The following is a 27,649-nucleotide window of genomic DNA, read 5'->3' as shown; positions in this document are numbered from 1 at the left end:
ATGGCACAGTTAAAGAAAAGAGCTTCTGATTGCAAGGATGGCTATCATAAAATGTAAATATATACATACTTACATAGTAATCTGTATGGGAATGTGCAAAGGACATTCTAATCTCTAAACCCAAAGCAGTATTTCTTAGTTCACTAAATAGCTTGAGCCACTTGTTGTCAGACTAATCTATTTAAAAGATTGTTGTAAGGGTAAAAGCATGCTTGTATTTAAACCTAAATAAAATAATGCAAATAATTTAAAAAGTATTAAAGATTTTATGGAAAAGATTAAGATGGAAAAGCTTTGGAAAATAAAATAACTATGCAGTATATTTATCTACCGTGGCACGACAAAACCGCGCTCGTCAAAACAGCGGTGATAAAATCGCGTCGCTAAAGCCGCGACGTCATCAGCGCCGCGACAACAGCACGGCGACAGAAGGGCGCTTTAAAACAGCGCGGCGGCAGAAAGCCGATTTAAATTAAGGTAAGGGTTAGGATTAGGTTTAGGGGTTTGCTTTAGGGTTAGGGTTAGGGTGCTGAGTGCTTCGGAAGGCGCAAATTTGCCCTCCGCGATTATGTCATCGCGGTAGGGTCGCGTTTTTCCTTAGCGCTTCGGACGGCGCGGATTTGCCCTCTGCACTTATGTCGGCGCGGATAAGGGCTTTGCGGTTTTGTGGTGGAACCTTTATCTACAGATAATGGCATTCTAAAACCGAACTTCTGTTTAAAAAGTTAACTTTTGAAACCCCATTTGATAGAGATGGGCCAAAAAAAAAAAAAAAGAGTTTTAAGTCATTAGGAATTTCAAAGTGAAAGGCTGATATGTGCATTTTGCTATTGTATGTACTTGGTTGAGCACATATAATTAAAATCAGAAATATTCCTTTCCCTAAAGAAACTTCTTGGTCATAGATTATTTAAATTAATGTAATTTTGTTCTCTGAATGCTGCTTATTTAGCCAAAACAGCAACTAGTGAACTATTGAGTGGTGTGAGTTGATTCAGGGTTTGTAAAAGCAAAGAAAATACCTTGTGGGAAGGGAGTGGTGGAAGGATAGCCCTATGATGGCTGATTGAAGAAAGAATCTCTTTCCCAAATTTTGAAGTGGGGAGTAGAACAGAATAGCTAGAAAAGGGCAATAGTAGAAATTACACTTAGGTACTTGAAAAGGTGGCTTGTGTCCCACTTACTGCATTGACAACCAATACATTCACTGTGGGCAGCCTCCTACTTAAAAATAGCTTTTTCATAATCATTGTTTTGGTGTGTGTGTGTGCACGCGCACACACACGTACATATATACATACAAAGAACACTGTATATAGCTTTAGTTATGTAATCAGATTTGACTGCCATGAACAAGAGAGAAAAATCAGTGGACTTGCAGAAACCTTACGTTTCCAGAATAACAATACCATATTTTTCTGAGTATAAGACGCATCAAAATTTTGAAGAGGCAAATTTAAAAAGAAAAGTTTTTGCATTCTGCAGACCTCCCGAAAACGGCTCGTTTTTTGTGAAAACAGGCCCGTTTTTTTCTTTAAAAAAGGGCATGCATAGCCTTTAGGAGGCTTGTAGAGTGCTCCCGGGGGCTGGGGGGGGGGCAAAAATGAGCAAAAAAAACAGCCCATTTTTTGCTCATTTTTGCCCTCCCCAATCCCCAGGAGCACTCTGGAAGCCTCCTAAAGGCTATGCAGGGCCATTTTTGCAAAGGGGGCGGAATTTCAGGAGGCAAAATATACTGTATTCAATGTATAAGGCGCACCCAGATTATCACTCTTTTGGAGGGGGAAAAGTGCGTCTTATACTCCGAAAAATATGGTAATTAGAAAAGGTTGAAGAGGGGTATGAAGCCCAGGAGAACAGCCTGAAGAAGACTGAATATGAGAATTCCAAGTGGCTGTGGAAGATGGGTAGTATGTTAAAACTGTGTATATAGGGCAGGAGTAGTCAACCTTTTTATAGCTATCACCCACTTTTATATCTCTGTTAGTAGTAAAATTTTCAAACTGCCCACCGGTTCCACAGTAATGGTGATTTATAAAGTAGGGAATAACTTTACTTTATAAAATTTATAAAGTAGAGTTACAGCAAACCCCTATCGCCCACCATGAAAGCTGGAACGCCCACTAGTGGGTGGTAGGGAGCAGGTTGACTACCGCTGATATAGGGAATGGCATGGAGGTGGTGCTGGCTGGAACACTCCACCAGTAAAAAAAAAAAGAGAATTATGGAACAATATATTTATAAACCAGCCACCATTGCTTATTGCAATTGTGAATAGTCTTTTGTTACCTCAATAGAAGATAATATACAAAGAGACAGAAGTTCTCTGAAGATGGGCTCCAGCATGAGTCCGAAAGCTCAGAAGACAAAATGTCTAATCCCGATAACCAACCCAGATTGGATCCTGCAAAATTATCCTAGGACACATATATTCACTTTTATTTGTAATATATGAAGAGAATATATAGTGTCCCTGATGATATTATCGAGTTGACTAATGAAACCTCTGCAAACAAATAATCAAGCTCAGAGAACACTAAGGATTGTACTTTTGTTACTTTATATTTTACATAAAGTAAAATATCACAAACTCTGAGGCTTATAAACCTGACAACCAAAAGAAATTCAACAAATAAATAACAAATGTCTGAATTCATTTTAAAATATTTTCAACTGTGCATTCAAAAGTATTTCTTTCTCGGCCATGAAAGATAAAGGATGCTGAATTAACAAACCAAAATAATTTTTTTTATAGCAATTTGGTAAAATCCTTGATGTAGAGATAATCTTCAATGAACGTGGTTCCAAGGTAAGTTTTGTTTCTTTATCTACCCTGTACCTATTTCTCTCCTTTACCAGTCTACTCCAGTTGTCAAGATAAAGCAGCTTCTTTCCTAGATATTCTGTATAGAGAGAAAAGGAACTAGGCACTGGGTTGTCTAGAGCTGCTATTCCATATAATTGTAGGTGTTACATATAATCGCTAAGTATCTTCAATAATAATTTCATAATTTTCCTTTTGAAATAATCAGATTTCTCCAAACTTCTGAAAATAAAAAGAGTCACTGAAGCTATGAGAGTCAGGTTTTGTATTAATTTTTTGTTAATTTAAAATGTTTGAGAAAGAAATGCTATAAAAAAAATGGAAGTATTTTATATATGGGATAAGAATTATCTTGTGTGGAAAAGAAATTAAATGCCCACCTGATGTTGCAATAATCCTGCAGTGTTGCAAAGATGTTGCCCCATCGTCTTACAATGTCTGCAAAAGCTTGCAGCTTTTTAGAAAGGTGTAGTTATTCAAAATAGAAGCTGTTCAGAATGATGTAAGTTTTTTTTTGAAAGAGTTAACTTTCAGGAGAGCCAATGGCAAACCTTTTAGTCCTAAGCGTAGCAATTTTAAGTGTTGCTTGTCCTAACCGGTTCTCATCGTGAAACCAATGTCCCCTCACTGAAGAATTGATGTGATTCTCTCTCTGCCCAGTAGGTCCAGCACTGGAATAGCAGGGAGTGTTTCAGGTCAGGAGCAAGGCGCATTGGCAGAGCTCTGTGGGGGAAGCTTGCACAGTGCATGTCTCTACTATGCTTGACTTAATCAATGCTAAGTTTTCCACTTTTTATTAAAAATGAATATCTGTCCCTCACCCTCACTCCATCACATCATAGTGATAAGGCATAGCTAGGATTATATTTCTATATCCTGTTTTTGAGATTGATAATCTACACAGAGTAGCTCCATATGGATGTTTATATACAAGATTATGTTGTTAGCGAATCAGATTTCCTATGTATTATCTGAAAACCAGAAAAGAAGCGATATTTACTACTTGTACATTATACAGTACATACAATACATACATTTAGTATTGGAATTTATCTCATAGCTTAGTTTATAAAGATATAGGGTAAAATTGATGCAGCACATAATTATTTTAATTTGAGAAGAGCTGCAAACTGTACTGAACCACATGCTTTCTATTACTCACGCATCCACTGTATATGTTTGAATGATGAAGTGAAAAGTGTATTATGTTTGACTATTACACTTCAGTATACCTAGGCTCTTGGAAATGGCTATATAAGTAAGTAAACCAGAGATATAAAACATTTTTTGGATTAACAGGAGACTGGTTAGAATGCCGTAGGCTAGCTATTTGAACTATATAACCATTAACAAGTTCAGGATCTTACATTTATTGTCTTTCACAGAATGGAAGCAATCTGCTGTTATATAATCACTAGATAACATGCTATTCTGTACCGTTTAGATCAGTGTTTTTCAATCTTGGCTACTTTAAACCATGTGGACTTCAACTCTCAGAATTCCCCAGCCAGCATACTGGAAAAAATATTTTTGTCTGCACTCATATACATCTACAATTTTATGCTGTGTACATCTGGGTTTATATGTCCTTATTTTGATACACACTTAGATATACTGGGTTACTTCATTTTTCATTCTTAGTGAAGGATTAGTAGCAGAATAGTGCATGCTTCTAAGATCACACTCACTAGCTGCTCTGATGAGTCAGGAAAGATACCAAATTATATAAACCCAGTCTATGACTTGTTTAGCATGTTGCATGAGACTTCTGGTCAAAAGGAGTCAGAAAGCTAAATCAAAACGTGTATTTTCCCAATACTAAGCAAACCATGGACAGACTTGTTTGTTAATTCATTATTTATAGTTGTTCTCAGGAGGAGCTTGTGTGTATGATCTGTGTAGCATGCTGGTTTTTCACTGTGAAGCCATAATAAGCCATAAGGCCATTCAGTCCTTATGTTTGAAATCTTCCATAAATTATAATATTCTAATAATTATTGAAGTGCAAGTAAATAAACCAAACTTCTGGTTTTCAGATAATACAAAACCTATTAAGATTAAATGATAGATGTTTGCCCCCTTTTCTTTCATCTAGTAAATATTTAGCTGATAAAGACATTGATCAAGTTCTTTTCCATTTGGGAGTAAAATTTCAAACACTTGCCTCTCAAATTCACACCAATTCAAAGATTCAAATGAGACTGTTTTAAACATGGTGAATAGTATAAGTAGGAATCCCTAAGAGTGTTTGTGTTTATGGCATTTTTTTAAAATTGAATTGGGACATTTTTAAAGAAGCTTAGATTCCCAGTGGAGAAAGACAATTCTTTCTAGGGACCCTTCACTTATCACTCACTTCTTCTGCAAAAAAAAAAAAAAAAAAAAAAGTATGCCAAAACTTGAATGCTTGTATCCTACCCTGTGGTTTCTATTCTAACCTAATGATATGGAACCTTTCTCCTCCTCCTCTTTCTTGGGAATCGGAAAGCAGATGCTCCCCGCTGCCTGCCTTGTGCTGTGTTCTCAGTATTACCCTTCCCCTTCCTGGGTTTCTCAAGGGTATATTCTTCAATATGTGAATGTTTAAAAGGTGAAAATGTAAAATCCAAATTGCTCTGGGTATGCCTACACCCATTCCCTCTATGGAATGAGCAGATCTTTATCCTTTCATAACTGTGGCAAAGGCCCTCTGCCAGATATGTCCAGTGTTGGAAAATTTGAGCGTTTCAAATTACCCTTTAGTCCATCTGAGATGAGATGATGTATTTCCATCCTGTTTTTGAGTATCAAATATATTTGTGCACATTGACTGTATTTAATTTTTTTTTTGTAAAAATCATTTGCAATGAATGAAAAAGTTATGAATAGAAGTTTTTGGTTATGTAGATTTATTAATAAATGTTAATGCTTTTATAAGCATCTCAACTTTGAATATTAGGCACAATTTTGGATAACTAGCATCATATTAGGAAAACTAAAAAAAAGCTGTTTGAACCATTTACATAACAATCTCAGTTATGTTCAGACTTCTCTTTCATTAATTAATTTCATTAATTCAAATTTTAACAAGTCTAGTTTTCAATAGAACAATGATTGAACCAAGCCTTGTAGTCACAGTTGTGGTAATTATTATTATTTCTCCTACTTGTGTGCTGCCTTTCATCCAAATGTTTAAGGCAGTGTACATAGTGACCCTTCTGATTTTATTCTGACAATAACAGCTCTAGAAGATAATGAATAGCCCCAAATTAACACTGAATATCGACTAAAATCTGGGTCTCTGCAGTCTTAGTCCCATGCAACACCACTACATTATGCCAGATCATTCACCCATTTTAATATAAAGCGTGTGATATTTCCCTTCCTCTATAAATAGCTAGGGTGGAGCAATGTGACAGACAGAAATGTTAGATTTATGAATGAGTTTACCCCTCTCCCTCATATTGGTGGAATCTTGTATAATTCTTTAGGGACTGCTCAGGTAAACAGACTTCATAGTTAGTCTGAGAAAGATACACCTTTATTCAACCATATTCTCTGTTAAGATACTAATACACATCAGGAAAACAATGGCCTAGAATGTCTGTATTCCAATGTCCAATGGAACGGACTTCCCTCCCAGGCTTCTATTGCAATTAACAGTGGGGAAACCATAGTGATTTCACTACCCAGTTGATTCAGTAAGTAAAAATAGAAAAGTTCCTAAAGCTGCCCAGAGAACTAGTAAGGGCTATATACTCAAGTATAAAATCCAATCATTTTATAAATAAGTCATTTTAAGAAATGAGAGATTATATACTAAGCTTAATTTAACTGATCTCGTAACAAAATCCTATTTTATCACTCTAAATTTCATGTAACATTGATTACTCTGTTCTCTTAACAGATGCAATGGGATCCTATTTTATATGTCCTCACTTTAAAAAAAAATATTTTGGACAACAAAAATACTTTTCTCTTAGATTGAAAAGATTTTTCTTTATTTTTTCCATATTCTTAAACAATTCCGTTTTAAATTCCAGCATACGTACATAAAATGGTTTTGATTAATCCAGTTAAATAGCTACAAAATATGCACCCTGGTTCAACCTATGCAAGGTAATTCTAGATAAAAATTCCACAACCATTTTTTGAAAACGTAAATAATAGTGTCCTCACTTTAAATAGCACTAGAATATTTTTTGTGGAATTTATTTTAATCACTCATCTCAGATGGATTATTATATATTGACTTTGAAAGCAAATAACCCGAAAGCCTGGATTTTTATGTTTATTTCTTTCTTTATTTTTGTTGTTGTTCCATTTGTCCAGGCTTCTGGCTGTTGACTGAGTTTTCTTTTTAAAAAACTGCCTCTTTGTATATGCGTGTATACATATATATATATATTAACAATTGAAATTATGGAAAGTCTTTCCCAACACCTTGAGATAAAGATGCTGCTTCTGAAGTCAATGTTCTAAACAGTGGGGGGGGGAAAAGTGTTAACAATGCATGGATTTTAAGGGGATCTTTATAGTTTCTTTTGAATTTATTTCATTTATTTGGGTTTTTTTTTTTTTTTTTGTTATGATTATTTTTTCCCTTAATTTCTGTGTTCTGGCCACACCCAGGAGAATCGTCTGCTTTTGATTTCTCCCTTTACGGTTACATGGTAAATTTTCTTTCTCATTCTTCAGAGATGGAAACATTTTATAAAAAACTCTGTACAGTTATTATTTTACACTGCTCATCCTGTTGCTTGTTATTTATTGCAGAATCTGAGGCCAGACTAAAAAGATGACAGTTACTCGGTGCCCTTGGGCTGCAGGTTGTTCTGAATGTTTTTGAGGATTTAGTACAGTTAGAAGTTAAATGGACTGGGTATTGTTTTCAAACTGAAATATAAGTTGCATAGTAAAATCAGTTCAGTCTCAAAAATACCAGCAAATGAATTATAATAGGTTAGTAGGAATAATTATAAAAATACATATCCTTCTTGAGCTAATTATATTACTTTCCTTTTTTTTTCTGAACTGTGAGATATTGAAAATTTTAATCCAGTATTAAATACTGCTTTGGTATGAGGGGCCTATGTTTAGGGAGAATAAAATCAAATGTATCTTTAAAGGAAAGTCTTCTGTATGACATACACTCTTTTACTGATATTAGAAATTCTTTGTAGCTTAGAGATGAATTGTTGGGGTTTTTGGCATTTTCTGGACTTAGTTGTTGTCCTGCATATTTTTGGAGAACACCAACAAATCAATACTTGCTTTTATACTTGAGACTTTATCCAAGGACTAAGTAAAATTCAAAGGAATTCAATAACGTTTTGGTCAAAAGTTCTATGTCATGTGTTTAGAGTGAAGATGTAAAAATGTTTAGAAGTGTAGTAAAATAATATTAAGTAAAATGTCTACTCATGTAATATATCTATCTTCATAACAACCCTGTTTCAACAAATTGCACAAAAAGTTTTTTGCACTGTATGTTTGATTTTTGGCTGCAGTGATAACATTGGAATCATGTCCATTAAGAAAAATCTTCATGTTATTCACAGATTTGTAACACCTGATGCAAAATGTAATGTGCTTGAAAAATATAAAGGTGTTAAAAGATGTAGCTCACTTTGCAATTACCATTTATAATCTATGTAGAGCTGGGAAGGGGGAATGTTTAAGACATTTATTTCATTTTGCAGATAATATGTACTTGCTAAATTCTTGGCGTATTGAGTCAATAAGTTCTAATAGATTCACATTTTCCTAATCATGACATAGCAAAAATCTATAAAATTCCTCAATAAGCATAATTTTCACCCAATTAATGTAGTAGGGAGATTTACAATAGTGGAAGGTGGCATTTTTCACCCTGCTCTTCCAAGAATGTAAAAGTCTGCATTTGAGGAACAAAACAGAGGAAAACGTTATAGCAGGCAATAGGAGTAAATTCTTTATCCTATTCCTTGAACGTTGATCCTACAGCATGTAAATAGCTTATCATAGGAGACCCAACTGAAAATTCAATATATGTAGCACTATTGTTAATGCTGAATATTGGGCCCGAACAAGTTCTTGTTACATTACCTTCAGGATCAATTTTAAAAACATGAACTACCTACACTTTTTCCTCTATCTAAAAATATTTATCCAGATACTGCATATTTTTATTACATGAGGCATACATACTTCAGTTTCTTGAAAATAAATATAGGGTTAGGTCTTAAATGTCCTACTGTGGTACGATTATGTGAGTCTATTAATAAATCCAATTGGATATATTTGTACTTTGAAAAAAAAACTTACATAGAATAGAACTTTGATTAGATAAATATTTCTGTCTTAATAGTGATAAAATTATCAATGATTAAGATTAACTGATTATGTTTCATAACTAGTGGCATTTTACCTTGGCATTTATTAAGGTAAATCTATATAATTTTATGACTGAGGCAGTTATGTTTAAAGCATTTTTAAAGTTAAATAGGAGTTGGTTATTTATAGCCTGGATGCAGAAACCACCTGGATCCTTAACTAAATCCTAAACTTTCAAAAGCAAGCTGAACAAAGAAGCAATCATTCCATCTTTACACTCAGTCCTGTATCGTTTTATGATGTGCTTTAATTAATTTTGTTCTCTTCCATTAGAAAGTTTTGTTCAACCTCATTAAAGTACTAATTCTAGAACGTACAGCTTCAACCATCTGTGAAAAACACTGCTTCACTTAGTGTTTTCTGAGTGAAGAAGCCAAGCATTTATTAGGTATTTATTTTATTGGGTACAAACAGCTATGGTGTCCTCTATTGAAATAGAAAATAGATTACGGGTTGTTTTTCCTCCCAGTGAGCCAGGGTATCTATTCCTAGCCATTTATTATAGTATTATTAATATCTACTTTTAATAGGGATAAGCATCCTAGGTATTAAGATAACCAGTGTGACCTGCATTTCTTGCATATATATATATTTTTAAAGGCTAGCTTTACTCTAAGAAATTAACAAGTAGCAGAAGCAAAGATGTCCAGGTCATTGTCAAAAGTTTACATATAATGACACATACACTCACACACACACACACGTTTTTTGTCTTTCATACATTTATTCACTGTCAAAAATACATATATTAATACTATTTATAAAAATAATAAGGCAAGTAAGAACTATCACACATATTCCTTTTGTTAGGTTTTGTTCAGAGCATCTTGCTGTGCCTATCCTTGTCATATGAAAGGAAATTACTGAGAATGCTGCAAAAGAGAACATATGAATGGTCATTTATGGCAAGATTTCTTTCCAGGTTTTAATACATTGCATTTGATCAATCTTGGAGCTAGTTTACTTTTTAGAATGTGTCTCGAGTAACTATGCTTTTTTTGGTCTGGCCTCAATTGCTTTTATGTTTTATTATTTTCAATCTGATTAAAGTTATTTTTTTAATTGAAATTCTTTCATGAAACATGCATGAACCAAAAATGTGACTCTAGGAGAGTATTGCTAAGTTGTGCTGATGTCAATTTCATACTGTGATATTTTTTTCTCTATTTATCTAGATATCAGTATTTCAATATATAACGATGTGCATGTTTTCCCCCTTCTCCCGCTGCATGCAGGGATTCGGGTTCGTAACTTTCGAGAATAGTGCTGATGCAGACAGGGCCAGGGAGAAATTACACGGCACCGTGGTAGAGGGCCGTAAAATCGAGGTGCATGTCTTCAGTAATTCAATTTCTTCTTTATATTTCTTCTTTGGTTTCCTTTTTGTGTCTTGCCTCACTGATTTCACATTGGGATTCCTGTCCAGTGCGTGTGTGTGTGTTTGTGTCCTGTGTTTTTCACTCCCGTCCCCTGCACTGAAGTGTATAAAATAACCTCCCAATATATATATATATCTATATATTTTTGTCATTTTTGTTATTTTTCTTTGTCTTTGTTTTCCTTTCTTTTAAGTTTGTTTCCAACACACTCCAAATTGTTTGCCCTTCTGCTATCTTGATTTTCCTTTGCTTCAGTTAATGAGGCTCCGACTTTCAATTTCCAAGCCAGATCAAAAACTAACAAAATGAGCACAGTCCCATTTATCACTTGGTATCTAACAAGAAAGAAGGGGTGGGCAGCCAATATCTGCCCTTGATTCAGAGGCCAGTTCTCCTCCATATGAGTGTGAAACTAATGTATTGGGAAGGGGTCAATGGAGAAATCAGGAAGAACTTGAGCCAATGAAGTATCTATGTAAATGTATTTCAAATTAAGAAATATGCATTCCATAATTATTTCCAATGAGTTAGACTGTGATAAGCACAAGATGCTTGTGTTACCTAGATGAGAGGTAACTTCTTAGTGATGAATTTGCTGTTCCCTCATATAGAAGGCTAACTGGCCCCTTTTTGTTCTTTCTTTTTAAAGGAAAAAAAATACTAAATATAAGGAAAAAATTAAAGCCGCCGTTTTGAGTAAGATGTCTGCATATTTTGCTTTTTTGTTTTGTTTTGTTTTTTGTTTTGTTTTATTTCCCTTTTTAATGGTTTAGTGTTTAGGGCCCTTCACTTGACTCACTCTTTCCATGGTAACTATACACAATGCTGGCGATGGTACGAGTTGGCGGTAAGTGAAATCAAAGTGCTAGAGGAGAAGCTTACTTCTTTTCTTTTCTTTTATGCAAAACAAAAAAAATTAAGAAAGAAAAAAATCCATCTGCCATTTCACATTAACACTACAAAATGTGATTTGACTTGTTGTCCCCCCCCCCTTCTTCCTTTTCCTTCTCTCCCACCCTTTTATTTTCAATGCTGTTGAGTAATGCCACCTGGATTTTGGATGTACATACCATTTTGTTTAAGTCTGAGCTGTTTGATTACTGACTTTCCAGTAATTTTCCTTGCACATCTTACTCAGAGTTGAGTAACTCCAGTTTTGGCTGGTTTTATTAATGCACCCATACACTTTTTCATTTTTGCCTATCCCATCTCCTCCTTCCGCCACTTCTTTTCTGCACTCCCTCTCTTTGGACCTCTGATTGTTCTCCTCTCCTCACTTGCCATTTCCTTTACTTAGTTAAATACAGCTGTTGGTCTTTGCTGATTGGTGGTTTCTGATTGGTTTTGCCCATTTTTCCTTTAAGTGCTTGTATTGCATTCTGCTGTAGCAGTTGATTTTCAGGCACTTGCTCCATCTTAATGATTGTCTGTGAGACCTCTCTTCCTATCCCCATTAATCAATTGTTGTTGTTTTTCTTTTTTTATGTGTGTTTTAACAGCATGCTTTCAGTCTCATTGTTGTTGTTTCCCATTCTTTTTCTATTAAATGTGTAATGTTTATATGGGGAGGGCGGGTGTCAGGAGGGCTAAAAATAGAGCAATGAGATTCCAGGCTCCCTTCTTCCCTGCCCAAAGCTCACTTTTGTTTTAAAGTTCAGAGGGCCTTTGAACCATTCTTTTCTTGATCTTGAAGTTCACATGAGACTTCTTCTTCCATTGGGACTAGAATTTTGAAACGTTACTGATTCTACCTCCACCTTCACTCTGCAAGATTCTGGGCCTATGTTTGACACAGGGTTGCCAATGTTTGGCTTTATCCACCCCACCAGTGTTTTATTAGCATCATCTTTGCTGCAACATTCATTTGCTGCAGTGCTTAGAAAGCTTGAGCAATGAACAGCTCAGTAGGCACAGTGAAGGAGACTAAAAGAAAAAAAAAGAAATGAGGAGACACTTCATACATTTCTAATAGTGTTCATTTTTCTACTGACAAGGCAGCAACTAGGGAAGATTGGGGTTGATGGCCTCTCAAGATACAATACTCCAAAATTGAGATACAGGCCAAGCAGTGCTGCTCTGGAATGCAAACGCCCTTAGAAGAAAAGCCAGTTAATCCCAGACACCTGGGAATAGTTCTGCCCAAATTGCAGTAGGTTTTTTTTTTGTAATATTAGTAGACCACTGCAGTTCAATGAAAGGCTACTAATAGATCAAACAAGGTTATTTTTGTTTCTGTTTCATGCCAGTCAAACTGGACACACAAAAATAGAAATGGAAGAGTTTTTGTCCCTGAATCAGTGAGCATCAAATAGTGAAGTCAAAGCTGGCAGGGATGCCTGAGAAAATCTGCTCTTTTTAGCCTTTTCTTTGATGCATAATTAAAATTCAAAAAATCAGATATGTTTATAATTATAATATATAAAGACAATCTGTAAAAGTAAATTTCATTGTGCTGATTTTTTTAAAAAAACATTGAGGTTTCTATCATTTTTCTCTAAAGTGTTGTGCTTCCTTCCCTCTCTTCCCCTTCCCCTTTTAATTTTTAGGTTAATAATGCCACTGCACGAGTAATGACTAATAAGAAGATGGTCACACCATATGCAAACGGTAAGAGAGGAACCTTTTTAGGCATAAGAATTACGTTTAGTATTTCAGAATAATTTGAGAAACTTGTTTCTTTATAGGTAGGGATAATTGAAATACCTCACAGATTGTCCAGAGGTAGACAAGAGTTCTTTGAAATATCTTGAGAAAGATGGCACTTGTTTGAGCCCACAAATATGGTTGAAATACTTTGGCTTTAAGAAATGACTTTAAATTTTCAGTTTTGTAACTTATGTGTGACTGTGCTCTAACTGATATGTATGCACAAGTGATAGAGGGCTTTTTGGGTGCATTTAAAATTGGAAGTGATTAACAGAAATAGACAGAGGATGCATTTATATTCATTTACATTTGTCTTGCATTTTTAGGGAGGTTGTCTCCTACCCTGTGAATCATAGGAAAAAGAATAGTCAACTTGTGATTTAAAAAGAAAGCTACAGGTAGTCCTTGACTTACACAGTAGTACTTGACTATTGTGTTGGGATCTTGGTTGTTGAATGAAGTGTCATTAAGTGAGATGCCCATATCACTACTTTGTTCAATGAACTGTGATCCCAAGTGTCTCAATTTTGATGATTAAGTGGATGGATCAAAAGAGTGTGCGGACAGGAACTCCTTCATTGGAGAGACAAAGTTGGGATCCTGAAGATCTGAGCTTTAAGTAGTGGACCATAAAGCATTATTTCCAAGTTATAGTAACTGAACAATCATTAAACAATTGGTCACAAGGACTACTGAGGACTACCTGTATCTGCATAATTTGCTTTTGCCTATATGTAGGCACACCTATTGTGGTATTCTTCTTTAGGGAACAACATCATATAAAGTACATAAAAAGAAGAAAGGCAAAATAAATCCATGCTGGAAGATAATTGTAAAAGGAAATTAATTACATCTACATTATACAAACACCATTCATTGTATTCCTTTATGTCTTTCTATTTTTGCAAACTATTCTTGCTTCTATCATGTCCATTCACCAACTCATGTAATGCCTCTGTTTCTTTCATTTCTCACCTTTACCTTTTTGGACATTCTTTTTAACAATTTCCAACATGTCTTTCTTCAGTTTCCACTTTTCAACAAATTAATTCTTTTTTTTTGTATATTTGTTTTATGATTCTGTCCTTATTCATTCTCCCTGTAAGGTCAAATGACCTCAGAATTCTTTCTTCCTTTTTTCTTTTTGCACTATCTGCTCACTTTTGCACTCATTCCAAGTTAATTCATTACTTGTTCATTCTTGACTGACTGCTTCACTACAGAGTTTATTGCACATATTTTTTAAGTAACCCTTTCCTGCTGTATTCAGTTTAATTTGTTTCTCCTCATATACTCAACTCTCTCTCACATAACAAATGTGCAGAAGATTACTCCCACACACAGCCATTTTCACTTACTTTTACAAATTTCATTCCTTCAGCAGACCATGTGCTTTCTACCATCTGTCTGTCAGCATTTATACATCTTACAAATTTCTCCAACCATTTCCACATTTTTCCAAGCAGCATTCGAAATTTCAAATCTGTACACTTTTCTACCTCATACATTTGATCTAACATTTATTTGCAAATCATTTCAGTTTTGACTAACAACATGGCATTATCTGCATACTGCACACATTCATTTCCCCAGTCAGCCCAACATCATAAGTGTACGTTATCCATGAAAACATTAAACAACCAAGGAGATGGTTACACAGTATTTGATGATGAACCAAGTAATTCATTTATTTTCAGGTATGCTAGTCTTTCATGGTATACCATTCTTTACTGCATTAATCAACCAATCTTCTAATATATGACACAAACTGTTCCATTATTTAAGTCTATTCACTTTGTCATATGCCTTATCTAAATCACTAAATATATATATTTTTCCACATTGATACATTTCTAAATGACGTTTTGAAGAACAAAATTTTAGTGCACACACTATTTGCCCAGCATAAAGTCACACTACTAATTTTGTTCCTTGTCAGCTCTAGTTCCTTTTCAGTGAGAATTCTGCTAAGCAGTTTTCCATTCCAAGACACATTTAACAAACTAATTTTCTTGTGTGAGGGGTTGGTTTTGTTATTACCTCTTCTTATCTTTTCATTTGTATAGGGGAACAATAATCACATTGGTTTAATTGTCAGGCGCTGATGTGATCTTCACCAATGCATTAAAACAACTTACACTGCCACTTCATAAATAAGCCACATCCACATTTCAACATTTGTCTATTTTTACACTTGTACTTTACTATTTTTAAACAGTATCATACTATTTAAAATTTTCTTTTCATTATTTTTTTGACAATTACCGTGTTTTCCCGAAAATAAGACCCCCGAAATAAACGCTTGGCCTTATTTTCGGGGAGGTCTTATTAATTTTTGGGGTGCAGGAGGTGGCAAGTGTGATCACCTCATGGCTGCAATATTTTCAGGGAGGGCTTATTTTCTGAGGAAGGCTTATTTTAGCGCATGCGCTCAAAAGCCCAATTGGTCTTATTTTCAGGGAAACGGTACATTTACAGCATTCATTTCAGTGCTATTATCATACTCATATAAGGCTCTAAAATATTCTTTCTACTATTCATTTGCCTCTGTTGAAGTTCAAATCGCTTCATCACTTTTATTTTTAACTCTATTCACTTTGCAGAAGACTCTGTTGAGTCTCAACTTGATTAGCTACTGTTTTTTATAGGTTTCATTGTCTTGATAGAGAAAGTAGTAGGAAGTGTCTCTTGATTAGCATATGCATTTGCATTATCAAGGTCAAATAAGGTAACCTTTATTGTCACTTTTCTGTATACACAGTGGCGCATATTAAAATGAAATTCTGACACCTGCCAAAAGAATATATATATATTAACAAAGGCAACAGTAAAAATATTGGGTTTCTGTCTGGATGGTCTCTTGTGACGAGCCAATGGATAGAGAATGGAAGCAGTGGACTTCCTCCCATATTTGGACATACCAGGGGTTGTAACTTTAAATAAATAAATAAATACATACATACATACATACATACATACATACATACATACATACATACATACATACATAAAATGTTCTTTGGTTTGGCCCTTTCCCATTTGGATTTATGTATGATATATGATGACTTCTAAGCCAAGCATTCCTCACATTCCCTTCAAATGCTCACCAGTATCCTTAGTATTGTAGAACCTTTCCTTAACTGATGATCAGACATCATTTCGAAGATCTGAAGTTTTAATTTTATAAATAACACAGTCATTCCTATGTGGCTTCAAATTTTTCATTTGATCTTTCACTACAACCACAGCTTTTAAAAATAAAAATAAGACAAACACAATGCAGTGTGAGCTTCATTTTCAGACTGCGGGAAGGATTTGCCAGAAAGCATTAGTGATTTGTATTTTCTCCTCCATTTATGTCCAGAACCCAAGAAATCTGGAAAATGTAGCCTGTTTTTATGCCTAGGAACAATCTGTATGGAAGTGAGGTAATAACTACTAGAAGATAGAACATAGTTACTAGAAGATAGACTGTATCTGTACTGATACATTTCTTTGTTTGCTGCCTCACTGACGGAAAGTCTAGCTGCTCACATCTGTCTTTATTTTATTTTTTTCAGGTTGGAAATTGAGTCCTGTAGTTGGAGCTGTATATGGACCTGAATTATATGCAGGTAGAAATTAATACTGATTCTTCTATTTCTGCCATTTGACTGCAGTGGTGATTGTTTATGTTCTCAATCTGCTGTTTCTTTATAACATTTTTACATTTTTTATTCTTTTTAAAATTAAATTAGCATCCAGTTTTCAAGCAGATGTCTCGCTGGGCAATGACGCTGCAGTGCCCCTGTCAGGAAGGGGGGGTATTAACACTTACATTCCTTTAATCAGTAAGTAGCCCCTATTGGCCCCTGTATTGTTACTGTGCTTGAGTAAACAGTGATCTGTTTGCCCTCTTCTTTCCAGTTTGTATAATATGTACTTGAAAGGATGGGCCTTGGCAGAAAGAAATGCTACTTCTTTGGGCAGTGGGAGTGATTCCTGTCTTCTTGCAATGCATTTTACAAGCTTGTTTATGGCTAGGGTTTCTCAGGGCGATCAGGCTGTTATAAATTTGTATGGGAGGGAGTGGAAGTGGAAGGTCCAATTGTCTTGGCTTAACAATGTTAACAGGCCCCACTCCAAAGTACATGTTATTCATGCTACTAAACTGGGGGGCCACCGCAAGCCCCCTTGTGGCATGCTCCTAGAAGCACCTTGGGTTTGCCTTGTGACTGACTGGTGCCATCTAAGTATCCCTTTATTACACTGTGTTCCCAGCCACCTTCTGAGGTTTCAATATCATTTTGCCCTGGGCCAGTTTACTCCAGCATGATGTGTAATAAAACAGGGCCCAATATAGATGGAACCACTTAATGGTCACCTTTGCCAGAAGGTAGGCTCTTGGTAAACTTGATAAACCTCATTACTAATTATGGCTGCCTTCATTTAGGATGTTTTGATCATTTTAGATTTAAACGACATGTGATGGAAAATATTTGAGTTGGAAGGAGAAATACACATATGCACACATGTTCTTAATTCACAAGTTGAAGCTTATTATGAAAAAAGCATTTTAAGCATCCCCATTCCAAGTAAATGGAAGAGTTATTACCTGCCTGTATTAGTAGTAACTCTACGTGCTTCTCAGACTTTCTAACCAGACTGCATGGCGTTTTGAAAATGGGGTGGAGGACAAGGGGAAACAGTTTGCAATTTGTGATGAAGAAGGCATGACATAACATTAATCCCTTGCATGCCAGGCCTTTCTGCAACCCTACCTTTCCTTCAGGATCATGTCACAGCAAGAGATATGGGAGGGTTTCAGAGCTCTAAGCATGCTCCTTTGCAGGACAGATGCAGAACATTCCACCTCTCTGGAGTTGGGCATAAGCCTAGTTAAATATGATTCTAATTGACTGGGCAGAGGAACTGATTCTTCTCATATTTTTCCTTGTCTGTCTGTCTTCATAGTACCCAGCTTCCCTTACCCAACTGCAGCCACCACAGCGGCAGCATTTAGGGGAGCCCATCTGAGAGGACGAGGAAGGACAGTGTACGGTGCGGTACGAGCAGTACCTCCAACAGCCATCCCAGCTTACCCAGGGTAAGGATGGAACACTATACAGCAGTGATCTTCAGAATAGGACATTCAATGGATTGAAAATAGGAACAGGAGGTGCCAACGCTATAACGCTCTGCACTCCATCATACTTGGAAAAGGCAAACTAAAACTTACATTTATGTCCAGAAAGTTTCATTAAATTGGCAACCCAGCAGTGAAAAAAATGTTCAAAAATACTGTGCCAATTGTTCTAGCTTGTAACAATATTTTGGCAGCACAAAATAATCTTGAAAAAAAATGAAGAAATAATCTTATAAAAAGAGTTTCCTAAAACGTGTAGAGTCTGTGGAGTGAGGCTACTTCTTGTTCTCTGAAGTCCAATTTCATTGAATTACCCAGACTGACAAGCATTGTTTGTTAGCTTCATTATACATTGTAAATTGATCAGAACAGAACAGAATAGTTACCCACAATGGATTTGCTTTCTTGATTAGAGATGTTTTGAGAAGGGTTAAACAAAGATTGAGCAGACATGTAATGAAGAGTAGTTTTTGTTTAAACTAGTAGTTTTTGTTTAAACTAGTAGTTTTTGTTTAAACTAGAATAAAAAAAACCCAAACTCAGATTTTTTGCAAAGCAACTCAATACAAATACCGTATTTTTCGGAGTATAAGACACACCTTTTTCCCTCAAAAAAGAGGCTGAAAATCTGAGTGCGTCTTATGCATTGAATACAGCATTTTCTGCCTACCGAAACCCCACCCCCTTCACAAAAATGGCCATGCAAAGCCTTTAGGAAGCTTTCAGAGTGCTCCTTGGGGTTGGGGAGGGCAGAAATGAGCGAAAAATGGTCCATTTTTTACTCAATTTTGCCCCCTCCCAGTCCCAGGAGCACTCTATAAGCCTCCTAAAGAGGCTTAGAGCCGAGGTGGCGCAGTGGTTAAATGTAGCACTGCATTCTGACTGCAGTTCAGCAGTTCGGCTGTTCAAATCTCACCGGCTCAGGGTTGACTCAGCCTTCCATCCTTCCGAGGTGGGTAAAATGAGGACCCGGATTGTTGTTGGGGGCAATATGCTGACTCTGTAAACCGCTTAGAGAGGGCTGAAAGCCCTATGAAGCGGTATATAAGTCTAACTGCTATTGCTATTGCTATTGCTAAACTAGGGTAGGCAACATATTGCTTCCTAAGATTTTAATAGTTTCGGTAGCATGACAGCTTAGCAGTAAGCTGCTCTTATTATTTCAAGGCATTGGTTGTTTTACTATTTCAAGTATGTTTTCAAGACTGACAACATTCCAGTATCTCTGTTGCCAGTTTTAGTTCTAAGATTTCATTTGCATTAAAAATGAAAGACTAGGTTCCAATCTTTTTTGGAACAAATCTAAGCAGAAAGGAAAATACCAAGAGACAGTTGGATACTGATCTTTTCTCTTTTAATTAGAATTATACGTTTAATTGGGGGGATTATTTTCTGAAATACTCTGTTCTAAATATTAGTAACCAAACAGCCTAGCATTTCAGGCAACAAACACTGTGCAGTTACTGGATAGTTATTTTCTGTATTCCCCTTCTTCCAGGGTTTATGTAAATATATTTTATGGTTCTACCATATTAAGTAACATGTATCTACATACAGTACCCTCCATGATTTGTATAGATAGAAATGTTGGAATAGCTTCCATGAATCACATAGCATTTATGAGGTATCATTTAATACCAAATTGTTGATACCCAGATATTGTTAGTTATAAATTTCCAACTAAAATTGTTACTTGTAATTATCCCTAATAGTAACAGCTAAAGCATTCCTAGAAAAGAAAACTAATTTACCAGAGCTGTGCATTTAAAAAAAAAATCCCAATAGGATTTAAATTGAATATTTCAGTTGAAGACAGTTTAATTATCTCCTCCCAAAAATAATCTTCAGAATAACCTTTTATCCTTTTTAACTCTTTTCAGGATTTTTATTTTATTTATTAATATTTTTTTTATTTTCTTTATTAAATTGCTTTGTTGCCCATCTCATAACAAAGTGACTGTATGGCTTACAGCATAAAACATTTAAATTGTAATATATAAATATCTCTAAAACAATAAATAGAAGTTCAAATCAATGATAAAAGTATAATAAATTTATAATATTTATAATAATATTTATTATTATAATATTTGTGGCACAATTATTATTAAGGGAAGTCCCAATCCAGATAAAATTAAAAGATGAAGAGGAAGGGAATATAATTCCTTGTAATCTAGCACCAGTTTGGTTTGGTGGTTCGTATTTTCTTGCAATATGATAAAGGGGAAGATTTTTTGCAAAGCAACTCAATACAAATACCGTATTTTTCGGAGTATAAGACACACCTTTTTCCCTCAAAAAAGAGGCTGAAAATCTGAGTGCGTCTTATACACTGAATACAGCATTTTCTGCCTACCGAAACCCCACCCCCTTCACAAAAATGGCCATGCAAAGCCTTTAGGAGGCTTTCAGAGTGCTCCTTGGGGTTGGGGAGGGCAGAAATGAGCGAAAAATGGGCCGTTTTTTACTCAATTTTGCCCCCTCCCAGTCCCAGGACCACTTTATAAGCCTCCTAAAGGCTATCCATGCCCTTTTTTGGGGCAAAAAAACAGGCTCGTTTTTGGCCCCCTACTCACCCCCAGGAGCACTCTACAAGCCTTCTAAAGGTTATTTATGCCCTTAAAAAAAAAACAGGCTCGTTTTTGCGAAAACAGGCCGTTTTTGGGAGGTCTGCAGAATGCAAAAACTTTTTTTTTTTAATTTGCCTCTTCAAAACCTTGGTATGTCTTATACTCTGGTGTGTCCGAAAAATACGTTAAATATTTTATATCTTCTCCATGTGATTAAAAACAAGAAAAGTTTTTGTACGCTTTTGTAAGCTGCAAAAGATGAAATCCATCTTACAATCTTACTAATTTTACAATACAAGATTTATAAATTCAAAGCGCCCCAATAAAAAAAATACCAATTTTTGCCTCTCTACTGTAATCAATATTATATATCCATATTATAAATGGCATACTCTCCCTGCTGAACTGACATCACTTTCCTACAGTAAATTTTCATCAAGTATATTTATGCTGATCAGCAATGTTTTTGTAGTTTAAAATTGAAGCGGGGTGCAATGCTACATGAGTAGTTTAATAACTTAAGCTTGCATCACTGTAGAAATCTGATGATTATATGACAAATTTATAGCCAAGCTCTCCTAGCCTTGTTGTTTGTAACTTCCTATAGGTGGGTGTGTTCTGATCAGTGTGAGAGAAGCTTGGCATCATTTTTCACTCCAGTTGGCATATGGAAAAAAATTACAAGTAATATTGTCTTCTAGCCTGTGATAACATTAACTGGTAAGCCAGATACATACACACAAGGCTCTCATATATGGGGAACTAATGCTTTTTAATATGAGTGATTTAGCATTCATCTACCAAATGATTAAAGTTACAGAAAGCTGTGCAAAGCATGCATTCATAACCAGGGCTATGGCAAACTCTCTTTTCCTTTCTTATCTTTCCCTGATCTTTTGCCCTATCAACACAAAGCACATTACTCTATGAAATGTTCTAATAAGTTGTAGTAATTTCACAGTTCATTTCTTTCTGGATGTGCTCGAACAAATTATTTAGTAGCTTTTAGATTTGAAATGAGGGAGCTAGGTACATTCCACAGAATGTATCATTGCTATCTACCCAGGGATCCCCCTTTCTTATTTTTCCAGTTCTGCAGCCTTGGATCAGTTACCTAACTCTTTTAGCTCATGATCTCTGCTTGTGAAAGCAATGCATTGTGGGTATTTTTATTACATTTATTTTTCCTTCCTTTGATCAGAATTGAATGATTCAGGGGTTTTTACTCTGAGGATAAATCAGTACTTTTAGATACTAAATAATCATAATTTGCATGCTTGTGTGATCGGCCAAAACTTATTGCATGTCTAATGTAAAAAATAAAATAAAATAGGTGATGTATGGATATCAGAAGTGATCACACAAGGCTGCAAGATGCAGATGAGTACACAACTTTTGGTGTGTTTTTGATCTAGGTGGACCCCAGCACTGGATGAACTACTCCCAAAGACCTTCCTTGTTCTACTTGGAGCCCTTTACATGAAAGCAGTTGATTCATTTGTTTAGAGGGTTAATTAAAGCCTTTCCAGGTTAATAACTCTAGTCGAGGTTTCTCAAGTTATATCTCTCTTTTTTCAAAGCATTGAATTTTTAAAACAACAACACTCTATTTGTACAGCATAAAGGTTGTTTTCTCCCCCATCCCCCCCTTTGCATACTGTCTGCCCTTCTGCCCTGCCCGCCTGCATGCCATGGAAGATGACATGGAGCTGTCTAGCGTGCGTGCGCAAACACAAACTCTGCTGATTTGCTCCTGCCCGAAAGCCCAGGTTATGGATTCATACATCACCTGCCTGTGTAAAGTGCATGTGCATGCTGCCGTCCTCAATAACCGGAATGTGTTTTCTGTTCTTTTTGTTTTTGTTTTGTTTTTTTTGTTTTGTTTTGTTTTTGTATGGATTTTCTGCAGTGTGGTTTACCAGGACGGATTTTACGGTGCTGACCTCTATGTAAGTATATACACTTGGAGTCTTCTCATCTCCAACCCATAACAAGCCAGCCTTTTTTTTTAATTATTATTATTGTTGTTGTTGTTGCTGCTGCTGTTCTTCTTATTGATGATGATGTTTTTGGTTTAGTTTTGTATTTCATAATATAATTTTCTTTAATTTTCTTCTTCCCTGTATATACATATTTATATATATATATATACGTATATACACTTATTATATATTAAAGAATGCAAGCATGTTTCTTTTTATTGCACTTGACTCTCAGTGCAAATCTGAACTGGGTTTTTTGACCATTGCCAGGTTCAATATACTGAGTATTCATCTCACAAAGGTACGGTGTAGTTCTAATCAGCCTAAGATACAATTCGCAAATGAAAATTTCCATCATTGCCCTTTTAATTGACATAATTTGGTTACCCAAAATAAAAAGGCTGATCTTGCCTCAGACCTTTTCTTTTCTTTATCCATTTCCTTTCTTCTTTTACGATCTTTGAAAATTTATGTAGGGATTGGAGACTAAGAGAATTTAAGGTCCACAAACATTTATAGGTAACATGTTTTACAACATGTTAAATATTACACCCAAAGGTAAAAAAATATATATATAGTAAATGTTTTGGTTAGCTTTTTGACACTATCCCCTAAAGGTGATCATGATATATCATGTCCTTACTTACTTTTCCCTTTAACTTTAAATTAACTGAAAAAGAGTATTTTCTTGTATCTCCTCAATCAGATGGTCTGGTTCACGGCTGTCCTTATACCAGGCTTCCCCTATTTGATGCCTTCCAGATTACACTGACTTCTTGGCCATGCCCATGCTGACTCAGATTTATAGGAACTACAGTCCAATACATAAGGAAGTCATCAAATTTGTTAGAATTTGACAAAAGTAGGCTCTAAAACAGCATAGAGGCAACTAAAAAGTATTTATTTACTACTTAGAAATCTGTAGCTATTTTCTGGTCAAAAGGACAATAAATAATACTTTATGCATTGGTTAGATAAGCTCTAAATACCAGCTGGCAATAAAACATTTCACTAAATTAATTTAAAGTATAATTCTGATTGTGATGTCAGTAGAAGAGAACAGATGGGATCTTTGTGATGATCTTATAATGAATGTAATATGTTTATTATTAAAGCTATTTCATATTAAAAGACATATTATATAGACAATATGTGGGACAATCTTCTCTTGCTTCTAGAATCTAGCCTATCAATTTTTATATTTAAAAAAAAGGTATTTCCCTTGCAGAACCGTGAGTTAGGCAGAAGTTCTGCCTAATAAACATAAACATAATAATAATAACAATAACAATAATAATAATAATAATCTATTTCAAGTTGTTGTAGGCATTGCTTGTGCACTTTTCTACTTTGTTTGGATTTCATTATGTCATTTGTGTAGGAAAAAAATAGCTGTTCTTCCCCTTTCTCCCAGCACTGCTGCATTATTATCTCATACAGAGGAGATGCAGTGAGAATATAAACAAATGAAGGCCATCCCTTGAGTTGTATATAATATAATAAGAAGTATCCAGCTGGGTAATTCCCCAACTCCAGCACAATGTCCCCTATTGCAAACTAGCCTTGATATTTACTTAAAGGTTTAAAATTATATTTTTAAAAAAATATTCAGATATTCATTCTTTTGAGACTAGTGAGAATAAATACATCTCTCAAAATGGATGAACCAAACTTTCTCCATTGTTTTTCATTGCTAACTGACATGAACGATAATAGTAACATCTTGGTCAATAATTCTAAGCCATCTGCTTTCTGCTGTTTTAATTGGCATGAATCAAATGGGTGCTGTTTCTCCATAATAATTCACCAGCAATTCATTTTCTTGCCTCTGTGGGGAAGTCACTGTTGTGGGAGGAATGAAGAAAGCATTTCTTAAAAGTAGGAAAGAAGGAAGGTTTAAACAAAACTATTCCCATGAAATTCAGTTTAATGGAACGGAGATGATACGAAAGAGAAAATAGTGGTCTCTGCTTAGATCTTTTGCTTTTCTATTATTTTCTTATCCATATCTTCCTTTTCTTTTCTGGGGCAAATATTCCTAACTACTTTATTTCCAATCTAAAGATTTATTGCTCCCTGGCATTAAAAATGCAGGCCCAGGGTGCAGAGGGTAAGTGTGGGAAGTAACAGCTTTGATCACAGCTTCCACTAGTGTGGTTTATTTATTTCACAAAAGCAGTCATCCTAAAGGATCAAACCTTTTGGTGAAACATGTGCTTGCATCCTAAGGAAAGAAAAGGCTGGTAAGCCCTTTGCTGGGGTTTTTTGTGTCTGATTGTTTCCCTCCACAGCTGTGTTTTTGAATTGCTCTTCCTGTGTTCTGTTATAGAATAGTCTTACAGGAACCAATCATTAGCGCTAAAATACCTCAGGTAGGAGTGCCAGTGTGACCTGCCAACCAATCAGATTGTGGATTGCAGTGGGATAAAGAAAAAAAATGAATTAATACTAACAGTTCCAATTAGAGATGGGAACAGAGTCTTTTTAAAAAGAAAAAGAAAAGGCCAAGATATGTTTGGGAGCATATGATTAAAACTCTCATTTGTCTCAGTGCTGCACAAATCCCATAACATATAGGAAGGTTTTTCCAAGCATACGTAGGTAGCAAACTAGGAGAACTTTTTGTGTACGTGACAAGCATAATTTAAGCATGTGTGGCTTTTTTTTCTTTTCTTTTGTGTTTCTTATCCATACTTAAAAGCATATTTGCTAGCCTTCTTGAAAGAAAGCTCGGGAATGCTAGTCCTATGCTTTGTGCTTTTAGAAATATATAACCTATTGTAGAGAAGCACAGAAGTGAACACATTAATTGCAGGGTATTTTTAAAAAACACTGAAATCATTGACTCTCAACTATTTTCTGAAATACAGCAACTCTCAATAATAAGCAGTGTCAAGATACCACCTTCTAAACAAGAGGCAGAATGTAGAGTGTCATGATAATATTTCATGGGTGTCACAGAACAAAAGTAAAGGTCTTTACAAGTTAAACTTTTGAAACAGAAGTGTAGACTCTGCAGATCCTGGACCACCGCCTTGAATAGAGAACTCTTGATTCTGGATCCATTTTTCCTCCCCAGCTTGCAAGTCCAGCTATTTCTGAGTTTGAGAGTGTCCAGCATAAAAAGCTCCTAAAGAAGATCAGCTAACATGTGGAGGAGCTCAGTTTTGTGAGATTGCAAGCCATGCTTTCCCCAACTCTCCATCATATCACCAAACCAAGGGGTGAAATGTAGACCACAACTTAGCTTCTCCCAATCTCCCCTATGCCTACCTTGCTTGCTATAGAATAAAAACTGTCTATATTTGTGTTCTCTGAGCTTGATTGTTTATTTGCAGATGTTTCATTAACCCACTCTACCTAATCAGAATTACCAAGGAGAAAACAATACCCCCAACAACTCTGGCAGAAGAAGCTACTATATATAAACAGGAAGCAAACCCTAAATTCACTAGCACTCATGATGTTTATGATGAATGTATTTTTATAATGACTATGATCATGATTTATCACGTATTGCTTGATGTACACTGACAGCTGATGCACCAGAGACAAATTCCTTGTGTGTCCAATTACACTTGACGCATAAAGAATTCTATTCTGTTCTATTCTATTCTAATGTCTGCAAACTCAGGGAGCACCAAGGATTCCATAGTTCAACCTTGAGCTCCATATATTCTCTTCTATTGGAGAACTAGGACATCTCCCCTATTTCATTTTCCATCTGCTAAGCTCCAAGCACTACAGTGATGAATATTTTGGAATGTTTTCACAACAGGATAAGAGTGCTCTGCCAATTTTTTACAAATTTACTCTGTGGCAGAATATTTTTTGCTCATATTAATATTGGAACTCTGCTGTTGGAGATGCAGCCCAAAAGTCTATCATTCTGGGGGTAGGGATGGGGAAAGTCTCTCTTAAATTTAGTCTCCTGGGAGAGTTTAAATCTTGCACCTGAATATGGCTTCAGGTAGTTCTCTCAGAACATTTTCTATTGACCTAGTCTTCCCTGGATAAATGCTGACAGATCAGAAACATGGTCAGTAGCAACTATTATGACCACAGGGTAATTTTCTAGTTGCTACAATAAGAGGAATTCTTGCTGTTATTTATAGATATAAAAATATATTCTTCAGCATATTCTGAAGAATTTTACTTTTTCATGTTTAAGAGTTTGCAGTCTATGTCTGTTATTAGAATAGATGGGATCCTCTTTTTTATTTTTATTTTTTTTATTTGTTTTCAACATTTGAATCTACTGTCCCAAACCCTCAAATTAGATAGTATGCTAAAAAATTTCTAAGCATATATCTTACGATGTTAAAAGTATTTATTTAGGATTAATGTTCATTCAGTACTTTGAGGGAAAAGCTTCCAAACACATGAGGATTTATTTTTTTAGCATGCATACATTGATGCAGAAATGAGTGTATGAATCAGCACCTGCAAATATTAACTGAAGTAGAAATTCATCAGTTCCAGCATTATATATTTGTCACACAGGAGCAAATGTTCTGGCAAAGTCGTGACTACATGTATGGAAAGCAAGCATATTTTGTGCAACTTGCATCTTGGAAATAAACCTTGTCCATTATTTGAGAGCAAGAAGAGAATCTCCAAGCAATGTCCTATGAATAAATTTTCAAACCCACTCATTTCCTGCTGTATTGTGAGATCAGAGGAGGTAATCCAAGGAAAAGGACAATTCCTTAGCTGTCTAGGCCCTGAGTCACATAGTTTTATGTGTGACAATCAATACTTTGAATTGT

General features: G+C 35.4%; 1 protein-coding gene across 10 annotated transcripts in view; it reads left to right on the top strand.

The window, feature by feature from the left end:
• RBFOX2 (RNA binding fox-1 homolog 2) overlaps positions 1-27,649 on the top strand; it is a 197,369-nt gene that overhangs the window by 156,610 nt on the left and 13,110 nt on the right. For 2 of the 10 annotated variants that reach the window (XM_087723131.1, XM_087723140.1), the window contains 7 exons: positions 2,756-2,809; positions 10,414-10,506; positions 13,104-13,164; positions 16,764-16,817; positions 16,941-17,033; positions 18,157-18,289; positions 25,210-25,252. In XM_087723131.1, the coding sequence (XP_087579257.1) occupies positions 2,756-2,809; positions 10,414-10,506; positions 13,104-13,164; positions 16,764-16,817; positions 16,941-17,033; positions 18,157-18,289; positions 25,210-25,252 (531 nt within the window). The other 8 variants (XR_015697713.1, XM_087723132.1, XM_087723137.1 and 5 more) reach the window with 8 other exon arrangements.

This window comes from Thamnophis sirtalis, unplaced genomic scaffold (assembly GCF_051295495.1).
Source record: "Thamnophis sirtalis isolate CommonGarterSnake01/CBP01778 unplaced genomic scaffold, rThaSir2_p1.2 scaffold_9, whole genome shotgun sequence".
In the NCBI taxonomy this organism is placed as follows: domain Eukaryota; kingdom Metazoa; phylum Chordata; class Lepidosauria; order Squamata; family Natricidae; genus Thamnophis; species Thamnophis sirtalis.
Note: the sequence above shows the minus strand (reverse complement) of the source record. Positions and strands in the feature narration are given on the sequence as shown.